This window comes from Callionymus lyra, chromosome 10 (genome assembly GCF_982586985.1).
Source record: "Callionymus lyra chromosome 10, fCalLyr1.hap1.1, whole genome shotgun sequence".
Lineage (NCBI taxonomy): Eukaryota > Metazoa > Chordata > Actinopteri > Syngnathiformes > Callionymidae > Callionymus > Callionymus lyra.
In genome coordinates, this window is record NC_141827.1 from 12,964,765 (window position 1) to 12,981,808 (window position 17,044).

General features: G+C 38.3%; 1 protein-coding gene across 5 annotated transcripts in view; it reads left to right on the forward strand.

Annotated features, from left to right (window-relative positions):
• The first annotated feature begins 497 nt into the window (after positions 1-497).
• The window catches only part of cacna2d2a (calcium channel, voltage-dependent, alpha 2/delta subunit 2a), a 165,306-nt gene continuing 148,759 nt past the window's right edge, over positions 498-17,044 (forward strand). For all 5 annotated transcript variants that reach the window (XM_087800199.1, XM_087800200.1, XM_087800203.1 and 2 more), the window contains exons 1-2: positions 498-893; positions 4,047-4,128. In XM_087800199.1, the coding sequence (XP_087656325.1) occupies positions 772-893; positions 4,047-4,128 (204 nt within the window). In that variant the 5' untranslated portion in view covers positions 498-771. The remainder of the gene's footprint in view (positions 894-4,046; positions 4,129-17,044) is intronic.

The following is a 17,044-nucleotide window of genomic DNA, read 5'->3' on the forward strand; positions in this document are numbered from 1 at the left end:
GGGGAAATTGTTTTAAAAGTTTTTTGTTTTTTTTCCAGAAACATTAAACCTTTAAGGGTAGAATGATAGTGTGTGACGTTCATGAAGCACAGGAGGCCCGTTCTCTCTCTAATAGATGTAGCTGTTTGAAAATAGAAAGATCCTTTTCCATCTCAAGTGCGTCGTTAAGTGCGGATACAGCGGAATGGATGCAAACTGGCCTTCAAAACACTGTCACCATGACATCATAAAAACCTTAAATATTGCAATTACACACTGTTAACGGATAGGTTATCGATCAATTGTGTGTAATAAATGTAGATTCTGGTTGAAAACAACAATTTTATGTCCAAAAGCGCAATGTCACTCGCTTGATTTTTATTTTATTTTGAAAGGCAACGCCGGATATCCTAACGCTTTTGACGTCCCACTTTGTTATTTCCCAGTCGTCACGTTGTCGAGCGTGGAGGAGAGCAGGAGCAAATGTGGTGGCGGAGAGAGGGAGAGAGGGAGGAGGGAGGACAGCGAGTGCGCAAATAGGCGGACAGTCTCCTCATCATCATCATCATCTTCTTCTTCATCATCATCATCAGCAGCAGCAGCAGCAGCAGCTGGAGCAGCGTCGCCTCAGCATCTTCCTGCGCGTCACCTCCACGGGTTCTGGTCCTTGGCTCCGTGTGTGGTGCGGCTCTAAGTCTAGTGTCCCGGGCGACCATCACTTTTCTCCGGGAAAGCTGCGTGTCTTCTTCTGTCTCTCTTTATTTATCCCAGTTTTTTTTTCTTGAATATTTCATGGGAAAAATGGCGATCTGCGCTCACCCGTGTGGTCTTCTGTGCCTCTTCTCCGCCACCGTGCTGGTGATCTGCGTGTCCACGCCGACCGCCGGGACCCACCACTTCCCGCAGCACTACACGTGAGTAACCCGGGCTTTTTTGGGGTTGTGGTTCCCCGGGTGGAAGTAGGACAGGTGTCCCCGGCGAGGGGCACTGGGCGCCGGTGCTCCTGATGGATGGATGTCATCGCTGCATCCAGAGTGGGATCTTTTCAATTTTTTTTTTTTACCAGCTGTTTTTTGTTATTGTTATGATGTGATCCATGACATTTTTGTTAGCACCAAAGTCAAGCATGGACGCGGGTCACATGGTGCCCACAACACTAAAAAAAACAAAACAATAATAAATGTAGTGGTTATGTCACCGGATTTAAGAAGAAAATCCACAGCTTTTGAAAACCTGTCATTCTTTATTTGCCCTAGATTCCTGTGTCAAGCACAAGAGTTGTTTGATAGTAAAAACCAAAAGACTCCAAGTGTAAATATAGAGCTTAGAAAAAAGAGCAACACTTGGAGCAAACTGTTGATTTTTTTTCATAGACACATATTCAGGTGTTAAAGGAGTCTGACTGTCTCTCCTTTAACAAAAACAATGCTCTTGCAAAACAAATAGATAAAAACTACCACAAAAAATATACAATATAAGTCACTTTAAATCGGTCACACGTTGAAATAGATGCAGTCTTTTATTCATTACAAATTCATCACAAATAACCAGCTTGCTAGAAATGAATGTTTAGTAAACACATCAATTATGTGTCATTATTATTAAATGACTAAAAATGTGATATATTGGTTTATTTAAGCTTCCGTTATTGATTTTGTAATAATGAAAAGGTCAGTCCCTGATAGAACTTGTCCCCGCAGGCACCGACTCATGTACTGGATGATCATAATGTAATGATGTGGTTATAGATGATGAGAAGTCGCTCTGGATCACGGATGTAAAAACAATCCAAAAAGCGGCCACTGTCCGCTGCATCTGACTGGTCACCAGCTCTCTCCGGTTCCTCTTACTGGCCAAGGTGACTTCTCTTGTAATGCAGCTGGAGATTGACTTTTAACTTCAATTAGCTGCTCCATTTATTTGATTTTCTCTGCTCAATAGAGTCTTTTTTAGACATTTTCGCTCAACTTGAATGACTTTACGGATGGAATCGATGCTAGAAAAATGGCATTGCCTGATCGTTTCTGACAGCCTCTTGTGGATGAATGTTTGAAAATATTGTTTATTTTAATGGTAAAATAGATAATATTGAATTAATATTAAATCTGTGAGGAAATGTGGCAGAAGAACTTGTATCTATCTACCTGGCCACCTGCTGTCGTGTACGTCAGTGGTTATGTGTTCACGAAGAGCTCGCATATTCTGTCGAAAAACTGAAGACCATTTTCACCAGGAAAGGAAAAATAACTCAATTTTCTCCCCCCCCCAAAAAAAATAGCTGCAATTTTCCTCACCTATTTTCCACACATGGAAATAGTCTAACCTTTGTGGCCTGGAAGATTTAGAATGTGCTATGATTGTAGCCTCAGACTGAACAATGTGACACAGACTCAGGCCCGGGTCAGTCCACGGTAATTGGACTTCTATTTTCATAATGTTTTTTTTTTCAGAATAAGTGAGTGAAATGGTGTAAAAAAAAAACCCCAGAGCTTTTGGGAAAACCTTCAACAAAACCATTTTATGATTATTTTTGCGAGAATGATCCGGAAGAAAAGGGTGTTCTTTGTTCTTCATTGAGTATTGTAAGAAAATAAGCCTTAACTTAGGGAAGGTGTGGCCCGGGTGCCACATGTGTGTCAACAGGCTTCTGTTGTGGCTCTTGACTTAGAAGGTTTTCGGTCGTCGAACGTAAATATGTTTTCATGTGAATACATTAGCACTGTATTAATGTTACATAACGCGCCCTGGCCTTCAAGCCGTGTCTGCCCATCACTATTAGTGTCATGTGATTAGCTTGTTCTCTCGCTGTGACCTCATTTCATCATACGGAGGTGACTTTTTTTTTTTCCTCCTGACCCATCGACGCCCCAACACACTTCCCTCCTCCTGGTCCTTCACACACTGTACCTTCACCCCTTCTTGTATCTACAAATTATCGTGATAAGTCAGGAAGACATTTGTCTTTTAATCGACAAACACATGGGTGTTGTCAAAAAGAATAATTTTTCAATCAAAGCAATGACATTTTTACTTTTAATCTCTGGCAAATTATTGAGTAATTTAACGTTCAATGAAGCCCTTAACATTAGTGACACACCCGAGAAAACGGTAATGATTTCAAGCCTATTACTTGAAATCATTAGCAAGTTCATACGTCGAAAAAATGATCAAAAAAGACAATCAGTCATTTGAGTACAAAGTCTTTCATTTCATAGAGAATTACCAAGTTGTGTTATCCAATCAGATTGGTCGTCTTCCTCCTTCCCTTTGACCCTGTTACATTCTTCCACCAACCCATCCACAGTCTCTCCTCTCCATGTGTCTAAACTTTATCCCACAAAAGCTTCACTTCCACATTCCACCAAGTCTGCATTCTCTTCTTCACCTCCTGCAATGATGAGGTTCCAGTCACCTGCTGTAATGTTTTAGGTGTTGATGCTGTTACTGACTCAAGGTTTCCTTTATTGATCAAGAAACTGGACACGGTTGTCTTGTCAAATATTTCTCGTATCGTTCTAATGTTGGTGGATTTATCCAGGTCATTAGGAACAGATTATATCAGGGAACTTAAGTAGGTATTTAATCTTTATAGACAAAAAGGATGATGTAAATTCAATATCTTTAAATATGAATTTATTGCTGTACTTGTGTTTTATCCATAGCTGATCTGAAGTAGAAGATTAACTTGTTGTACTCCACTAACTGGATTTTCTGTTGGTCTGTTTGGATGACTTGAGTTTGGTTCCTTCACCTGTGTTTAAAAGCGAAAAAAATCTTAATCCACTAAATCATTTGTTGCTCTTGCTTTGAGTTACGTTGTGATGAGCTTCATCCGTTTGATCTGCTAATTCCAAAGTTGGCTCCGTCTGGCGGAGATCAGCTCCTGCTTATAGTGCACTTCTGTCAGACCGGAGCAGTTTTATTGCACATCCGAGCCAAAACGGCAGCGCCGGTCGCAAAGAGAGATGGGAGTGATGGGAGGTTTTTCCAGTAAGAGGGAGGAGGGATTAATGTGTGCCAAACATCGCCGATTAATGATGAAATCTTCTTTTGTTTTCCCGGTGCAGGATGATTCATTGGGCCGGACGCATAGAGAAGGAGCTGGAGAAGGTTCTGCAGCACGTCACTGGGACTCAGCAGATGAGATCGGTGAGTTCAAGTCACCATTCATCAGATTTTTGTCATTTTAAAAGTTGCTCCACGTGAGGACAAGTGTTCTGAGACCACTGTGTTCTGCTGAACATGACGGAAGACACCGACCCTTTGTCTCTTTGAATAAGATTTATGTCAAAATATCTGGTGTTTACTGCACTATAGGTAGAACTTCCATTACCCGTGAGTCAACAAGATTCATGAATGTTGTCAATATATATTTGAAAGAAACTGTATTTAAACTTTGTTTACATTATTCTTAACTAAAACACATTAATCGGAGATTCAATTTACATGATACTAGTTTATTAAACGTTTTATTAGAGAACATCATGACCTAGGGGAACTGCGGCCCGTGGACCACAAGCGGCCATTCTATTACCATTATGTGGCCCAATGAGCTCAGACCAAATCTATAAAACTTTATAATTGTATGAATAATTTAAATGTATAAATAATATATTACAATGTCAGTTATATGAATATATTCTTTTTTATTTATACAATTAAAAGAAAATACAATAGATTTGTAGTTTTTGTCCTTCTTGCGGTGGAGGATAAAGTCCATGGTAGAAAAGAAAACATTTTAAAACCATAAACAATGTTTTAAAAAGAAGATTCAAGCCCTAGGGCTGTCACTATAATGCTGTCTTTATATATATACAAATAAAAACCTGTTGTACTTGATGTGTATTCTACCACAACAGTGCTGCTCTGAGCCAAGCGATGCTCGTTGTAATCCAAGTCTAGTCGTCGTCCATGTTTTATTGAGCACAGGATTCACTGGTGTGCGTGTGACACCTGTCCGTCTGCCGTGGGAGCAGATGGCCGATCAGAGTGCGTCTGACAATGTTTCACGGTGTGCACACGCCCGGCCTCGCTCTCGGGCTCTGAAATCCACCCACGAGAGAGAACACTTCATTGTCTCTGTTCACCTTTCAAGCTGGATCTGCAGCCTGTGATGTCTGTCGTGTCAACAGAGGCGGTGGTTAGCATTGATGGCCGATGACAACAGGTGTTCTGACGGGTGATGGGGAGAAGCTGTCGAAAGATCAGACATGGAAGACTTGTTGCTTTTAGTCCTATTTCAACTTCCACGTTAACATGAAGACAGAACGAATAACACAAATGTTAATGTTCATTATTTCATGGAGGTCATCGATTCTGTTAATATGAGTCGAGTGTGAACGGTTCAGTGACATGTGACCTAATATCACCTCGTTGTTGAGCTGCAGCGCGAAGCAACATTTGTCATAAGTTATTAATGATGCTTACACACTTGAGTGAAAAGGCAGGAGTACAAAAATAAATGCATGATTAATTTATGGACGAGTCGTCATAGTTTAAAAAAAATCATTCTGCCCTTTATTGTGTCAAGTCTGCTTATATCGCAAACAAACAAACAAAAAATAAAGCTGTATTTAAGTATTTTAAACTAAATATTGTATCTTAAAATCATCTGGAATTAGTCAAATACTGTACATTTATGTGATAATAGAAAAAGTACAATTTATTATTTGACAATTGGCTGTTCATCGAGGCAGAATGATGGTTTAGAACCCACTGGACCTGCAGGACGCTCACGTCTCAGATGTTCTGAGCAGATAATATGAGACGTCTTACATCTCCATTCAAGTTATGACAAACACAGGGACGCACAACCATATTAGTATACCATATAGTATTTTTATTAACAAGAAAAATGCAAAAAAAGAAAACACTTTTGCAACTTGTTGCAATTGACACAAGCACAGGTGAAATATTAACAATAAAATATAGTTGAGCAAAAAGAAACTTCTGAATATACAAAAAATAAAAAAAGGAAACAATAAGAATTAGAAGAATATTTTGAGGTTATATTATGTTCACATCTAAATAGTAGACAAGCAGGCTGGATTAAAAAACAAAATACATATACGTTTTCCTTCCTTGGCTCTGCTTTACATACTTAACAATAAACTAGATGACTCTTGCTAAACCTGTTACTAAAAACTGAAGCTGAAAAGGGCACAGAAGTATTTTTCACCATCATATTTTCGGTGTGAAAACACAGATGGTTGAGTTGACCGCTTGTGTTGCACATTTTGATTTACGTTATTTTTCATTTTTGGCGTTACCTCGAAGAGTATCCGGATACAACAGTAGAGTTTTGATACTTTTGACAACACTACCTCCATTCATTAACTACACATGCTGTTGGGACTACTTTTTGTGGACTTGTGTCATGTGATCCTGAGCTTAATAAGGCCTAGTGCTGCGATGATGATGTGACATTAAGTGGGCTTTCACTTGTGTGGATTAATTCTAATTTGCTCCGCAAGTGTCTGAGGATCAAGTCAGGTATGTTGCTATGAATGGAGTCTTTTGATGAAAGGTGACGTCGGTGCCAGCGATGACTTGTGTCAGCCCAGATGGCTTTGTGTGCGTGTGTGTGTGTGTGTGTGTGGTCCTGTTAGTGCGTGCCGGTCAGAGTGTGTACGCCCGAGTGTTAACCAGGACATTTATCACGGCCCCAAACAGGAGTCGTCACAGGGTGTGCTAAATGGCCCAGCATGCCTTGGAAAGCCATTTTCTAAATGGATGCCTTTCTCCATACGTGTGTCTGATAAAAATCTTCCCAGGGCAATGTGGGCTTGTAACAAGATTGCCTCCCTCTGCGCCCCCATCTCTTTCATGCACAGTTTATTCTTGTGTACAAGAAATGTAAAATGAGTGCAAATTATTTTTTCCTGTCTTCAATAGACGAACAGACGCCACAACCAAACTTCTTTTCAGTGGTCATTTTATTTCTCTTTTAGGCAGTGAATATTTCCTCAAACACCGTTTCTTAGCCTTCAGCTCTGGTGACCCAGGTTTCCTCCTGATAACCACATAATCTCTCGCCCTAGATATCAGGGATAGATATGCAGTTTAGATACGTTGTATGCTCGGTTAGGAGTAACACGACAAAGTAACGCCTTATAGTAACGATGTTACTTTTTGTGGTGATAATTCAATTCAATTCAAACTAATTACTCAGAAACGCGTTAATCTGGACTGTGATTTAAAGAGGCTTGTGACTTACTTGGCGTGCATCAATCAGGACTGCAGTTTCCATAGTGGCGGGTATGCGGACATGGCACTCTCTGGACTAGATTATCCTTCCTAAACCCTCCATCCACTGTGTACCGAAAAATCTCTAAACTAAGGAAAATTATGTTGCAACACGATAAAGAGCTTATAATCCATGCGTTTGTGTCTTCTCTTTTAGACTATGGTAACAGTTTATTTTCATGTCTAAACAAGAGGGAGTTGTCTCGCCTGCAGTTATTACAAAACTATGCAGAAAGAATTCTGACCCGCTCTAGTAGAAGAACTCACATTTCCCCGATCCTTGAAACTCTTCACTGGCTGCTAGTTTCTTTCAGGATCAAATTGAACATTCTGGTTCTTACCTTCAGATCTATTCATGGTCAGACTCCTCCTTACATCAGTGATCTGATCCAGCCTTACACCCCAGCTTGGGCTGAGCTAAAAGGTGACGCAGTTGAAAGGTTCTGAGTGCAGTTTCAATTTGCGAGGAAAGCTGGTTTGAACGGCCGCCAATGTGTCTATTTTCTGTTCCTTATCCGGAATAGATTTCATATACCTCACGAAGACGCCCACTTCCTGCCGTCAGTTTAATTTGATGCTGTCAGAGATAGACAGATTAAATTATAATACAAGGTTTATCTCTGAATGTACAGCTAATTGTGTGATTACTTAATTACTTGGGAATGTAAAATGTGCCAGAGCTGTTAAATGTGACAAAGATTTAATAATCGCTGATGTTCGACTCACACACGCACTCAGATAGGAACAGCTCCATCACATCTTTAGCTATTTACTGTAGATGCCGGTTCATAAATACCCCCGAACAGGTGAAATCCGGAACGGAAATTTTATGTGAATTCACTGAAAAAGCTTCATGACCCTGAAAACGTATGTTAAACTCATTATTTTAAAAAAAAGGAAAAAAAGAAAAGCAGTTGAAAGACTCTCGCATTAATATTCAAGTACCGAGAAAATTGTACGTCAATCATGTGCACTTGTCGTCCAATTTCCTCAAATAAAAATTCCTGCTGCCACTTCAACAGCAATTCGACATATGTGGAATTATTTCGAATCTGGTTTATTGGGGAAAATGTAATCAACGTGTATAATTGAGCTTCTCTCCAGAACCCCCGTCAGGTGGGACCTCCTGGTCCTGCTTCTCTTGATGAATGGAAACCTGAGAATTAAGTGGACCATTAAAGCCCGGTCGGGGAAACGGCTTCACGCGGTGTGGGGTTCTCCGAGGCATCGGCAGTAAAATAACAGTCCTAAATATTTAAGTTAAACATCTTCATGGTAAACAAAGCAATATAGCAATAATCATAATAATTATAATATGTTTTACTTGTAGTTTAGGTGCAGGTTTAGTTAAAATTGATTAAAGTTTCAGATATTTAAAACTAAATTCCATAAACTAAACCCCTGACCCAGTGAAAAAATCTAATGACCTGAAACGACCTGTTTTCAATATACCTATTATTAAGGTCCCTGAAAGCAGCACTTAAGTCAACTACATTTCTCAACAACATTATTTATTTCACAATAGATCATTGTGAGAAATGAAATGACCATTTACAATTTTGGTACTCATTTTTGTGTATTCTTGGTCTTGCTCATCACTTCTGCCCTGCATGCTGTTTTGTGTTGACCGCATGCTGTGTGTGTTTACCCTACATGGCCAAAAGCTTTTGGGTTCAATTCGATCAGGTGCTTTTTTCCAAAGCAAGGACTATGCAAGCAAGGCACAATTCCCAAACCTTTCAGCTGCTTCACGGTTCTAAGAAGTGTTTTTTTTTGGCCACGACCGACCGTCTCAACAGACGGGTATCTCTCTCTCAACTTACTTTGGTGGCTTCACCACCGACGGTTGCAATTTCAAAATGATCTCTATGAAATTCCTGCTTCTGAACTAACCTGACACATGCTCTATAAATATTCCAAGAGAAGAGTAGCCATCGTTGACTGCTCCGTAGAAAGTTATTTGAAATATATTCTAGCTTTAGTGAACAACAGTTTGCCTCTTGTTCTCTTGGCAGTCGGAGGAAGAGCCTCATGTTCCTCCTCTTGCCGTGGTCGTTCTCCTTAAAAGGCTATTGTCGCCTCTATTCCCTCCCTCGTGCAGACCTTCTACGTTTCTGTCTGACCAGCAGCTCTTTGTTATCTGACTCCCTTGAACATCGTTCATCACATCTCTCTTCTGTTCTTTACTCCTCCCTCCTCATGTTTACACTAAGGCTGTGAAACGGGTGGAGGTCACCGAGGTCAAACATCTTACGCCTGGCGAGAGTTGAACATTGTCGTGGTCTTGTTTGCTAATTTGAACCCCAGGTTGACGTCTTATTTAGAACATTTACGTTTATGTTTACTCGTCCTACAGCAGAGGTTGACATCCTGTCGGTCTGCTGTCAATATTATGTCTCATCACTCATGCAAGTGAGGGAAACGCAGACTACGATGTCACCATCCGTTGAATGTTGTCAACAACTACGGTATAATTATGTGTCGATTTGTTTATATTGAGTTGAAGACGTGTTGCTATATTGAGTGTCATCAATGCTAACTTTTGTTTGTGTTTTTAAAATGTGCTGGTTAGCCACAAAGCTAACATTTAATGGTCCTGTGACGTTATGTAATTTCCAGAATCACTTCTATTCTAGTCTATCGTTTCAATGCAAAGACTGATGCATTGTCAGTGATGCATACACTTGTTTACTAAAAATGTTATGGATTTTCATCTGTGACCCAAGAAGTAGAAGCTTCTGTGTTTCCTTCCAAGGCATTGCAGGAACTTATCCAATGTCATTGATGATCCAGAAGCGTGCTACTATCTTGGTAGTTTAGTTTGAGTCTCTTATAGAAGGACTAGTATGTTTACAAGCATTTTAACACTTGTTTTATTAGTTGTGTTGCTTCTGTCATGAACCTCAGATGTGCGTTTGTTATACAGTCTAATAAATGGTGAAATCTTCGTCCAAAACTAATGACAGATCAGCCACAAGTAACTAGTTTAAGCCTAACTAGAGACTTCCAACAACCAGTGGACTCTGCAAAAGTAACATTTCTAGAAAGATAAGTGTCAGATGTTCAATAGACCAAATGGTGTTGACTTCAGTGTTTAACTATTCTTGAATCTGTTATCAGGTTAAAATGCTTTCTCCAGAATAAATGGAACTGTATTTGAAGTGAACAAAGATCCTCGTGTGAGCATCTAAGAAGCATTTCTTTTTTAGCTTTGCAGGCTGCAAACTTGCTTTCTTAATGTCACGTCGCTCCACATTGCCCCACTTTTTCACTTGACTGCAAACACGCAGTATTTCGCATGCTCAGTTGCCTTGTTTCCACTCTTAATGCGACCGAAAGAAAGGAGAAATAATCGCGGGGGCATGAATTATTTTAAGAATATTCTACTTGTTTTTCATCTCATGCACATTAAAAATGGCTACTGCTCAACTTTTACATGCGTTGAGTCACGTCAGGGTCACGAGAGCTCGGACTGCTACTTTTCATTTTGTCTCCCGAATTATTCACTAGTCTTCTGCTGGGGTGTTGGTGCCATAAGCCACTGCAGCAGTGGTCAGTGGCTTTGCTTCGCACCTCAGACTACTGTGAGCTTGGAACACTGTAGAAGGTTACACCAGGAAACTATTTATTCTTCTGCACTTGTATTAGTCCTTTAGCTTGAAAGATAGATTTGGTTTGTGTTGTCATTATGAAAATACCACTATCTGCAGAACTCCTGCATGATATCACAGAGATGATGTTTGTAGGGATTAGTTAAAATGTATTTGCAAAAGAGAATCTAAATTCCAAACTTATTACTGATTTCTGACAGTTGTATTTATACATGCTGCACAAAAAATGGAAATTGTGGACCTATTTTCGTCCAATACAATACTGTATATTGAATGAAACAAAGTTTAAATATGAAGTCAAAATTGGGTTGTATATGAATACAATGGTCTCATTCATGAAACATGAGTATTTTGAGATTTTTACATAAATGTCTAAGCCACTAGAAACCTACTCCAGTCAACTCGTTCTGTTAGTAGTTTAGTTAAAATATATTTTCTTTTCTTCTGTTTGTTGTGTAGTCAAAGCTCAGGGATCTGATGAATTTTGACAACCCGAGCTTCGTCCGTGGTATTTTCAACTGTATTCTTGACCTACTACCTTCATTTCAGGGGGTGATTTCAACTGTGTCTTTGATACACTATTGGATAGATCTTCCTTGCGTCCAACAAATCCACTTGACTCCACAACTGTTTTAAATAACTTAATAAAGTCATTGACTCTAATGGATATTTGGAGGATCCAACATCCAAATTTAGAGAGAGTTTTTTCTCCAGTTCATAAAACCTACACATGGATTGACTATTTTCTCGTTGACGGCAAATTAACCTGCAATCTCCTCGTCGAAATATAGCAACATTTTAATTTCTGACCACAGCCCAGTCAAGATAAACATTGATTTTGGAAGGAAAAGAGGTATTATAATTGGTGACTGATTCCAAGTTTACTCAATAATGAAGAATTCTCAAATGGATGTTCTAAAGAGATTAAGGAATTTATTAAATCTAACGACGTTTCTGATTCGATATTATGGGAATCTTTAAAGGTAGTAATCCAAGGTACAGTGATATCTTATGAATCTATGCAGAAGAAGAAAATAACTGTCAGGCTAGTTTAAATTGATAAAGAGATTTCTGAAGCTGAAAAACAGTATAGGGAAAATCAATCTGAAACTACAAATAAAATATTGTTAAGTTGAGGCATGAATATAATACAATTCTTACCAACCAAGTTAACAGACTTCTTCTGAAGATAAAACAAACACTTGGGGGATAAACCTACATCTTTATTTGCTCGACAACTGACAGGAATCCAAGCCAGCAGAGCCATACATCAAATTCTGTCTCCAGAAGGAGAGATTCTGATCGACCATCAAAAAATAAATGATTGTTTCAAAAAAATGTACTAAGAATTATACACATTTCATACTTAAACAACTGAGACTGAAATTAATGGCTTTCTCAGTTCAATTCCATTCACGCAATTAAATGACAAGGCATAAGAAAAACTAAATGCTGATATATCACTACAAGAGGTCTTGGAGGCCATCAAAGAATTCAAGTGGACCAGATGAATACTGAATAGAGTTTTATAAAGTATATGCTGAGTAGGTGGCTCCTTTATTGCTTAGAATGTTTAAAGAGTCCATCAGGAATAGAAGACTACCGAGTTCGTAATATGATGCAAATATTTCATTGTTGTTGAAAAAAGAGAAAACCGAAACTGACCCATCATCATATAGACCTATAGCGCTTTTAAACTGTGACCTTAAATTATTGACAAAGATTTTAGCTTCTAGATTAAATGAACACATATCAATGATAATACACCCTAATCAGATTGGTTTTATCCCACGAAGATATTCTTTTTTTAATGTGGGTGGATTGCTTAATAGATAGATAGATAGATACTTTATTTATCTCCTTAGAGAAATTCATTAATATTGTCTACAATAAATGGAGCAAAGATTCCAAGGCTGCCATTCTTGCAAAAAGCTTTTAGTAGAATGGAAATACATGTTGGTAACCCTGAAAGAAATTGCCCTTGGTAATGGTTTTGTTTCATGGGTGGAGATGCTTTATTTGTCACCAACTGCTGAAATTATAACTAACTCTGACTGATTGATTCACTTTGTGTATACTTGCTATTGCCATCAGAAACAGCCAAAATATTATTCCTGTACACCTCGGTAAAGTTGATCACCACATCGCTCTGTATGCGGACGACATTATTTTATTTCTTGAGCAAAGTGAAGACTCTATCCCTGTCTTACTTAGTATTATTGAAAGAGCTGGTCATTTTTCCGGATACACTGGGAACTGCCAGAAGAGTGAATTAATGCCATTAGGAAATGGGATGGATCTGCTGTTTTTGAGTCATTTCCCCCGTAAAGGTAACTGATAAAATAAAGTATCTGGGAACCATAGTTGATAAACAACCAGATTCTTTGAATGATTTAAATTACGTTAAGTTAATCCATCAACTCCAAAAACATATTGAGTATTGGCGAACACTTCCAATGTCAATGGTTGGTAAATTTTTATTTTTTATTTGGGGTTATAAAACACATGGTAGAAAACATATTTGCAAATCAAAAGAATTAGGAGGTTTGGCTCTCCCTGGGTTTCAACATTACTACTGGGCAGCTAATGCTCATGCTCTCGTCTATTGGAATAATGCAGTCCCTGGGGAACTTAAAGACACAACACCATCCTGGGTTGCTATTGAACAGGATGGTAATGGTACCTCTCTCCCAGCACTACTACACACTAAAGAAGACAAAAGCCCAAATTGAGAGAAATCTTAGTTTTATAGTAAAAAACTCTGTGATGATATGGAAAAATATATATATATATATATTTAAGGTACCAGAAACTTCTAGTTTGTCCCCAATTTGTTATAATCATTTATTCATCCCCTCAAAACTCGATTCGATTTTCAAAGCTTGCATGAAAAAGGGACTTATTTCTGACGCAGACTTATATATTGACAATGTTTTTTGCATCATTTGCCAACTACAGAAGACATTTTCTCTTTCAACGTCACATTTCTTCTGCTATTTACAAGTATGGAACTTTGTAAAAAATAAAAATATGAAGTTTACTCTCCCCTTGATCAGCTCAAGTCTGGGAGCAAGCGATTGGTTTCTCTGTTTGTGAACTTTTGTGATACTTACGTGGCTCCACATATTCACCGTCAGAGGGTCTTGTGGGAAAATGAATCAACTGCGGAAACGTGGTCTAAATGTCTTAATAATATTTACACTTGTTCAATAAATTCCAGTCACCAGTTGATACAATTCAAGGTCATACTAAAACAACACCCCTTTAATCCATCCACATCCCCAATATGCGTCAAATGCAAACAATCAGTGGGAACTTTAGTTCACATGTTTTTCTTATGCTATCGACTGGCTAAGTCTTGGGAAGAAATATTTCATATTTATTCTGCAGTTTTGGGGACAAATTTTGGCTCCTGATCCCGGGAAAGCCATTTTGGGTCTGCTCACAACCACTGGAGTATTTAAATGAGACAAAGGCAATTTTGTATGGAACGGTTTTAGCAAAGAAAAGTTATTCTTCAGTTTTGGAACAAAGAAGTACCTCCTAGTTTTGATATGTGGCTTATGGAACTTTCAAAGACTCTATATGGAGGGAATCCGCTATGAACAGACAGGAAAAGCTTCGATATGGCAGCCTTTCTTGGACTTTATTTCGGCACAAAGAATGGACTCCTAAAATGTTACCATATTTTTCTTTTGTGTACAATGTCTAAGTATCTGACTTGATCTACTATTCTTTGAAAAATCAAAATCAAATAATACAAAAAAGGTGTTTATTTTGCTACATACCGCGCTAATGTTATGTACCATTTACCGTTAGATATTGAACAGTTAAAAATGTTAAATAACAGTCACGTCGGGACGATTTTATTATGTTCATTTGACGAAACAATTACGCTACCAGTACTTATGAACGAATGCAAGTTGTTGCCGTTAACACGGGTACATTTTTCAGGGCATTACGGCAAGTGTAGAGGCCGGTCACTCAAACCCTGTAACAAGGAATTGAAGAATACAACAGCTGTGACGGACACTTGACTGTGAAGATAATAGTTTTTGTTTTTTTTATACATCATTTGTTCTGCAACTTATACATTATGTAGAGATAATATGGCCGTCTGGCCTCATCCTGGTTTAAATACAAAAAATATAGCTTTTTGTGACACAGATGGATTAAAGGTCTGGTAAAGCTGATGCCCTCGCAATGGGAAATGGAGTATTTTGCAGACACAGCAGCTCATTTTAACTCGCCTCTGCTTCTACACACAAATTGTGCACAGCGTGTGCACGTACATGTGTGCATTATTTCCTTCTTTTTGCCTATTCATGATGTATTTTGGGGAAATTGGAGCTTGTTTGGGAGAACACTGGAGTTCCTTGAGTTAAATGCAGCCAAATGGGGGAAACCAGAGAAGATTCAGGATTTGAAGAGCGATGTCTCTTCGCTGAACTCCCTTAAAACTGACTTGATTTATCATCGACAGAGGTTCAGTTACAGAAAGTATTTAAAGCTTGAAACTAGTGGTGACGAATGAAGCTTGAACGTCTAAGTTCTAACATAAGCAAACAGAGACGTCTGCAACCTCTACATGCTTGGAAGCAGGCTGGACTCGCGCCTATCTTCCTCTCTCTTCCCGGAGTGATGCTGTTTGATGTCATTTCAGTTTGACCGGTAAAAGCCTCAGCATCTCACGGGGACTACATTAGCCGGTGCAGAAATGCACCAAAAGGTGTTGGTCTCAGTGTCGGTGCCAAGACGGTAATGGTTCCTCTGCGGGTGGTGATTAAATGTCCACTCATGGCTGTGACTTTAATCTAGACTTAAGAGATGCAGAACAACTTTTGCTGTGAAATGAATCGTCAGTTTAAAAATCTATTTTTTAACATGATTATATACTAGTCACAACAGAGAACTGATCACACAATCACATAAATGGGTTCAAAGGGAATCCAGCAGAGTATCTTCTATTTATTCATGTTCTTTCCTTACATGAACCCCTTCTTTAAATCATCATTGTGTGGTTGTCATTGTGTTTCAATCCTCTTTGGCCTGTGTTTCAGCTACTGTGTGAAAAGGCTCAGCAGCAAAATCTATGTAATATAATGTGTCTACTTTGTTTCTGATGGCTGGCGTTTCTAAAACGCTTGTATTACATCTCACATTCAATCTGTGGTTTCTGATGTCAGAGGATTTCAGCAGCGAGGACTTCATACTCTGACGGTCAAATCAACTGGAGCCGCATGTTCATAAAAACGCTCACGACATTTTTTCAAGCGGTTTCAGAATTAACTTCTATTTGTTGAATCTCTGTATGAAGCTTGTCATTAAAATGTATTCAATTATTTTTTAATTATTGGAATTAGAATATCAAACTCTATGTTTAAAAAAGAAAATTAATTAAAAAAGATTTCATATTATTGAATTCAATTATTAAAAAAAAAAAAACTACTTTTCAATATAGAAATTATTACATTTAATTATTCAATTATTTCAAAAAAAGTGAATTTGAAATGGTCATTGATCCATTCAATTTTCTGATGGCACTGATATACTTCCATAGTATGGGTGGATAAGTATGTAATTTTTTACATTTTGCATGTATTTTGTTATTTTTTATGTCATCTGTAACTTATTTTTCTCCATTGCTAGTGAATGGAATGACCTTTGAAAATTAACGAAAGTGAATGAAAAACGTTAACAACTCATGTGGCTATTTCCAGTTAGATGTGGATGCTAACAAATTTGTTTATTAGTGAATCTGTGGACAACATTTTAATTGTATTTGTGTGTGTCGATGATACAAAACGACGACGTGAGTCAGTGAGCAGAATGATTTCCTAACATTGTCAGACTTAGTTTTCTGGTTCTTCACAACACTCCGATGTTGACCTTAAATGCAAAGTTAGCCTAGAAAAATAAGATTAATTTGAACCACCATAAGTTCCCTGATCTGCTGCAGAAACACCAGAACAGACTGTTCTGTCCTTCTGCCCTTTGTGGAGCTGAATTCATTAAATACCAGAGTGTAATGTATTTCACTTCAGGATAGACAGTTTTTATTTTTTTATTTTCACATTCTTTATATTTAATTGTTTTAATCTTTTTTTCTGCCAAGTGAAGTTAATTGCTTCATATTAAAACGATCAATCAGAATTAGAGTAACAAACTATAGGACTTCATAAATATTATGTCCTGACGGCCTGTAATGT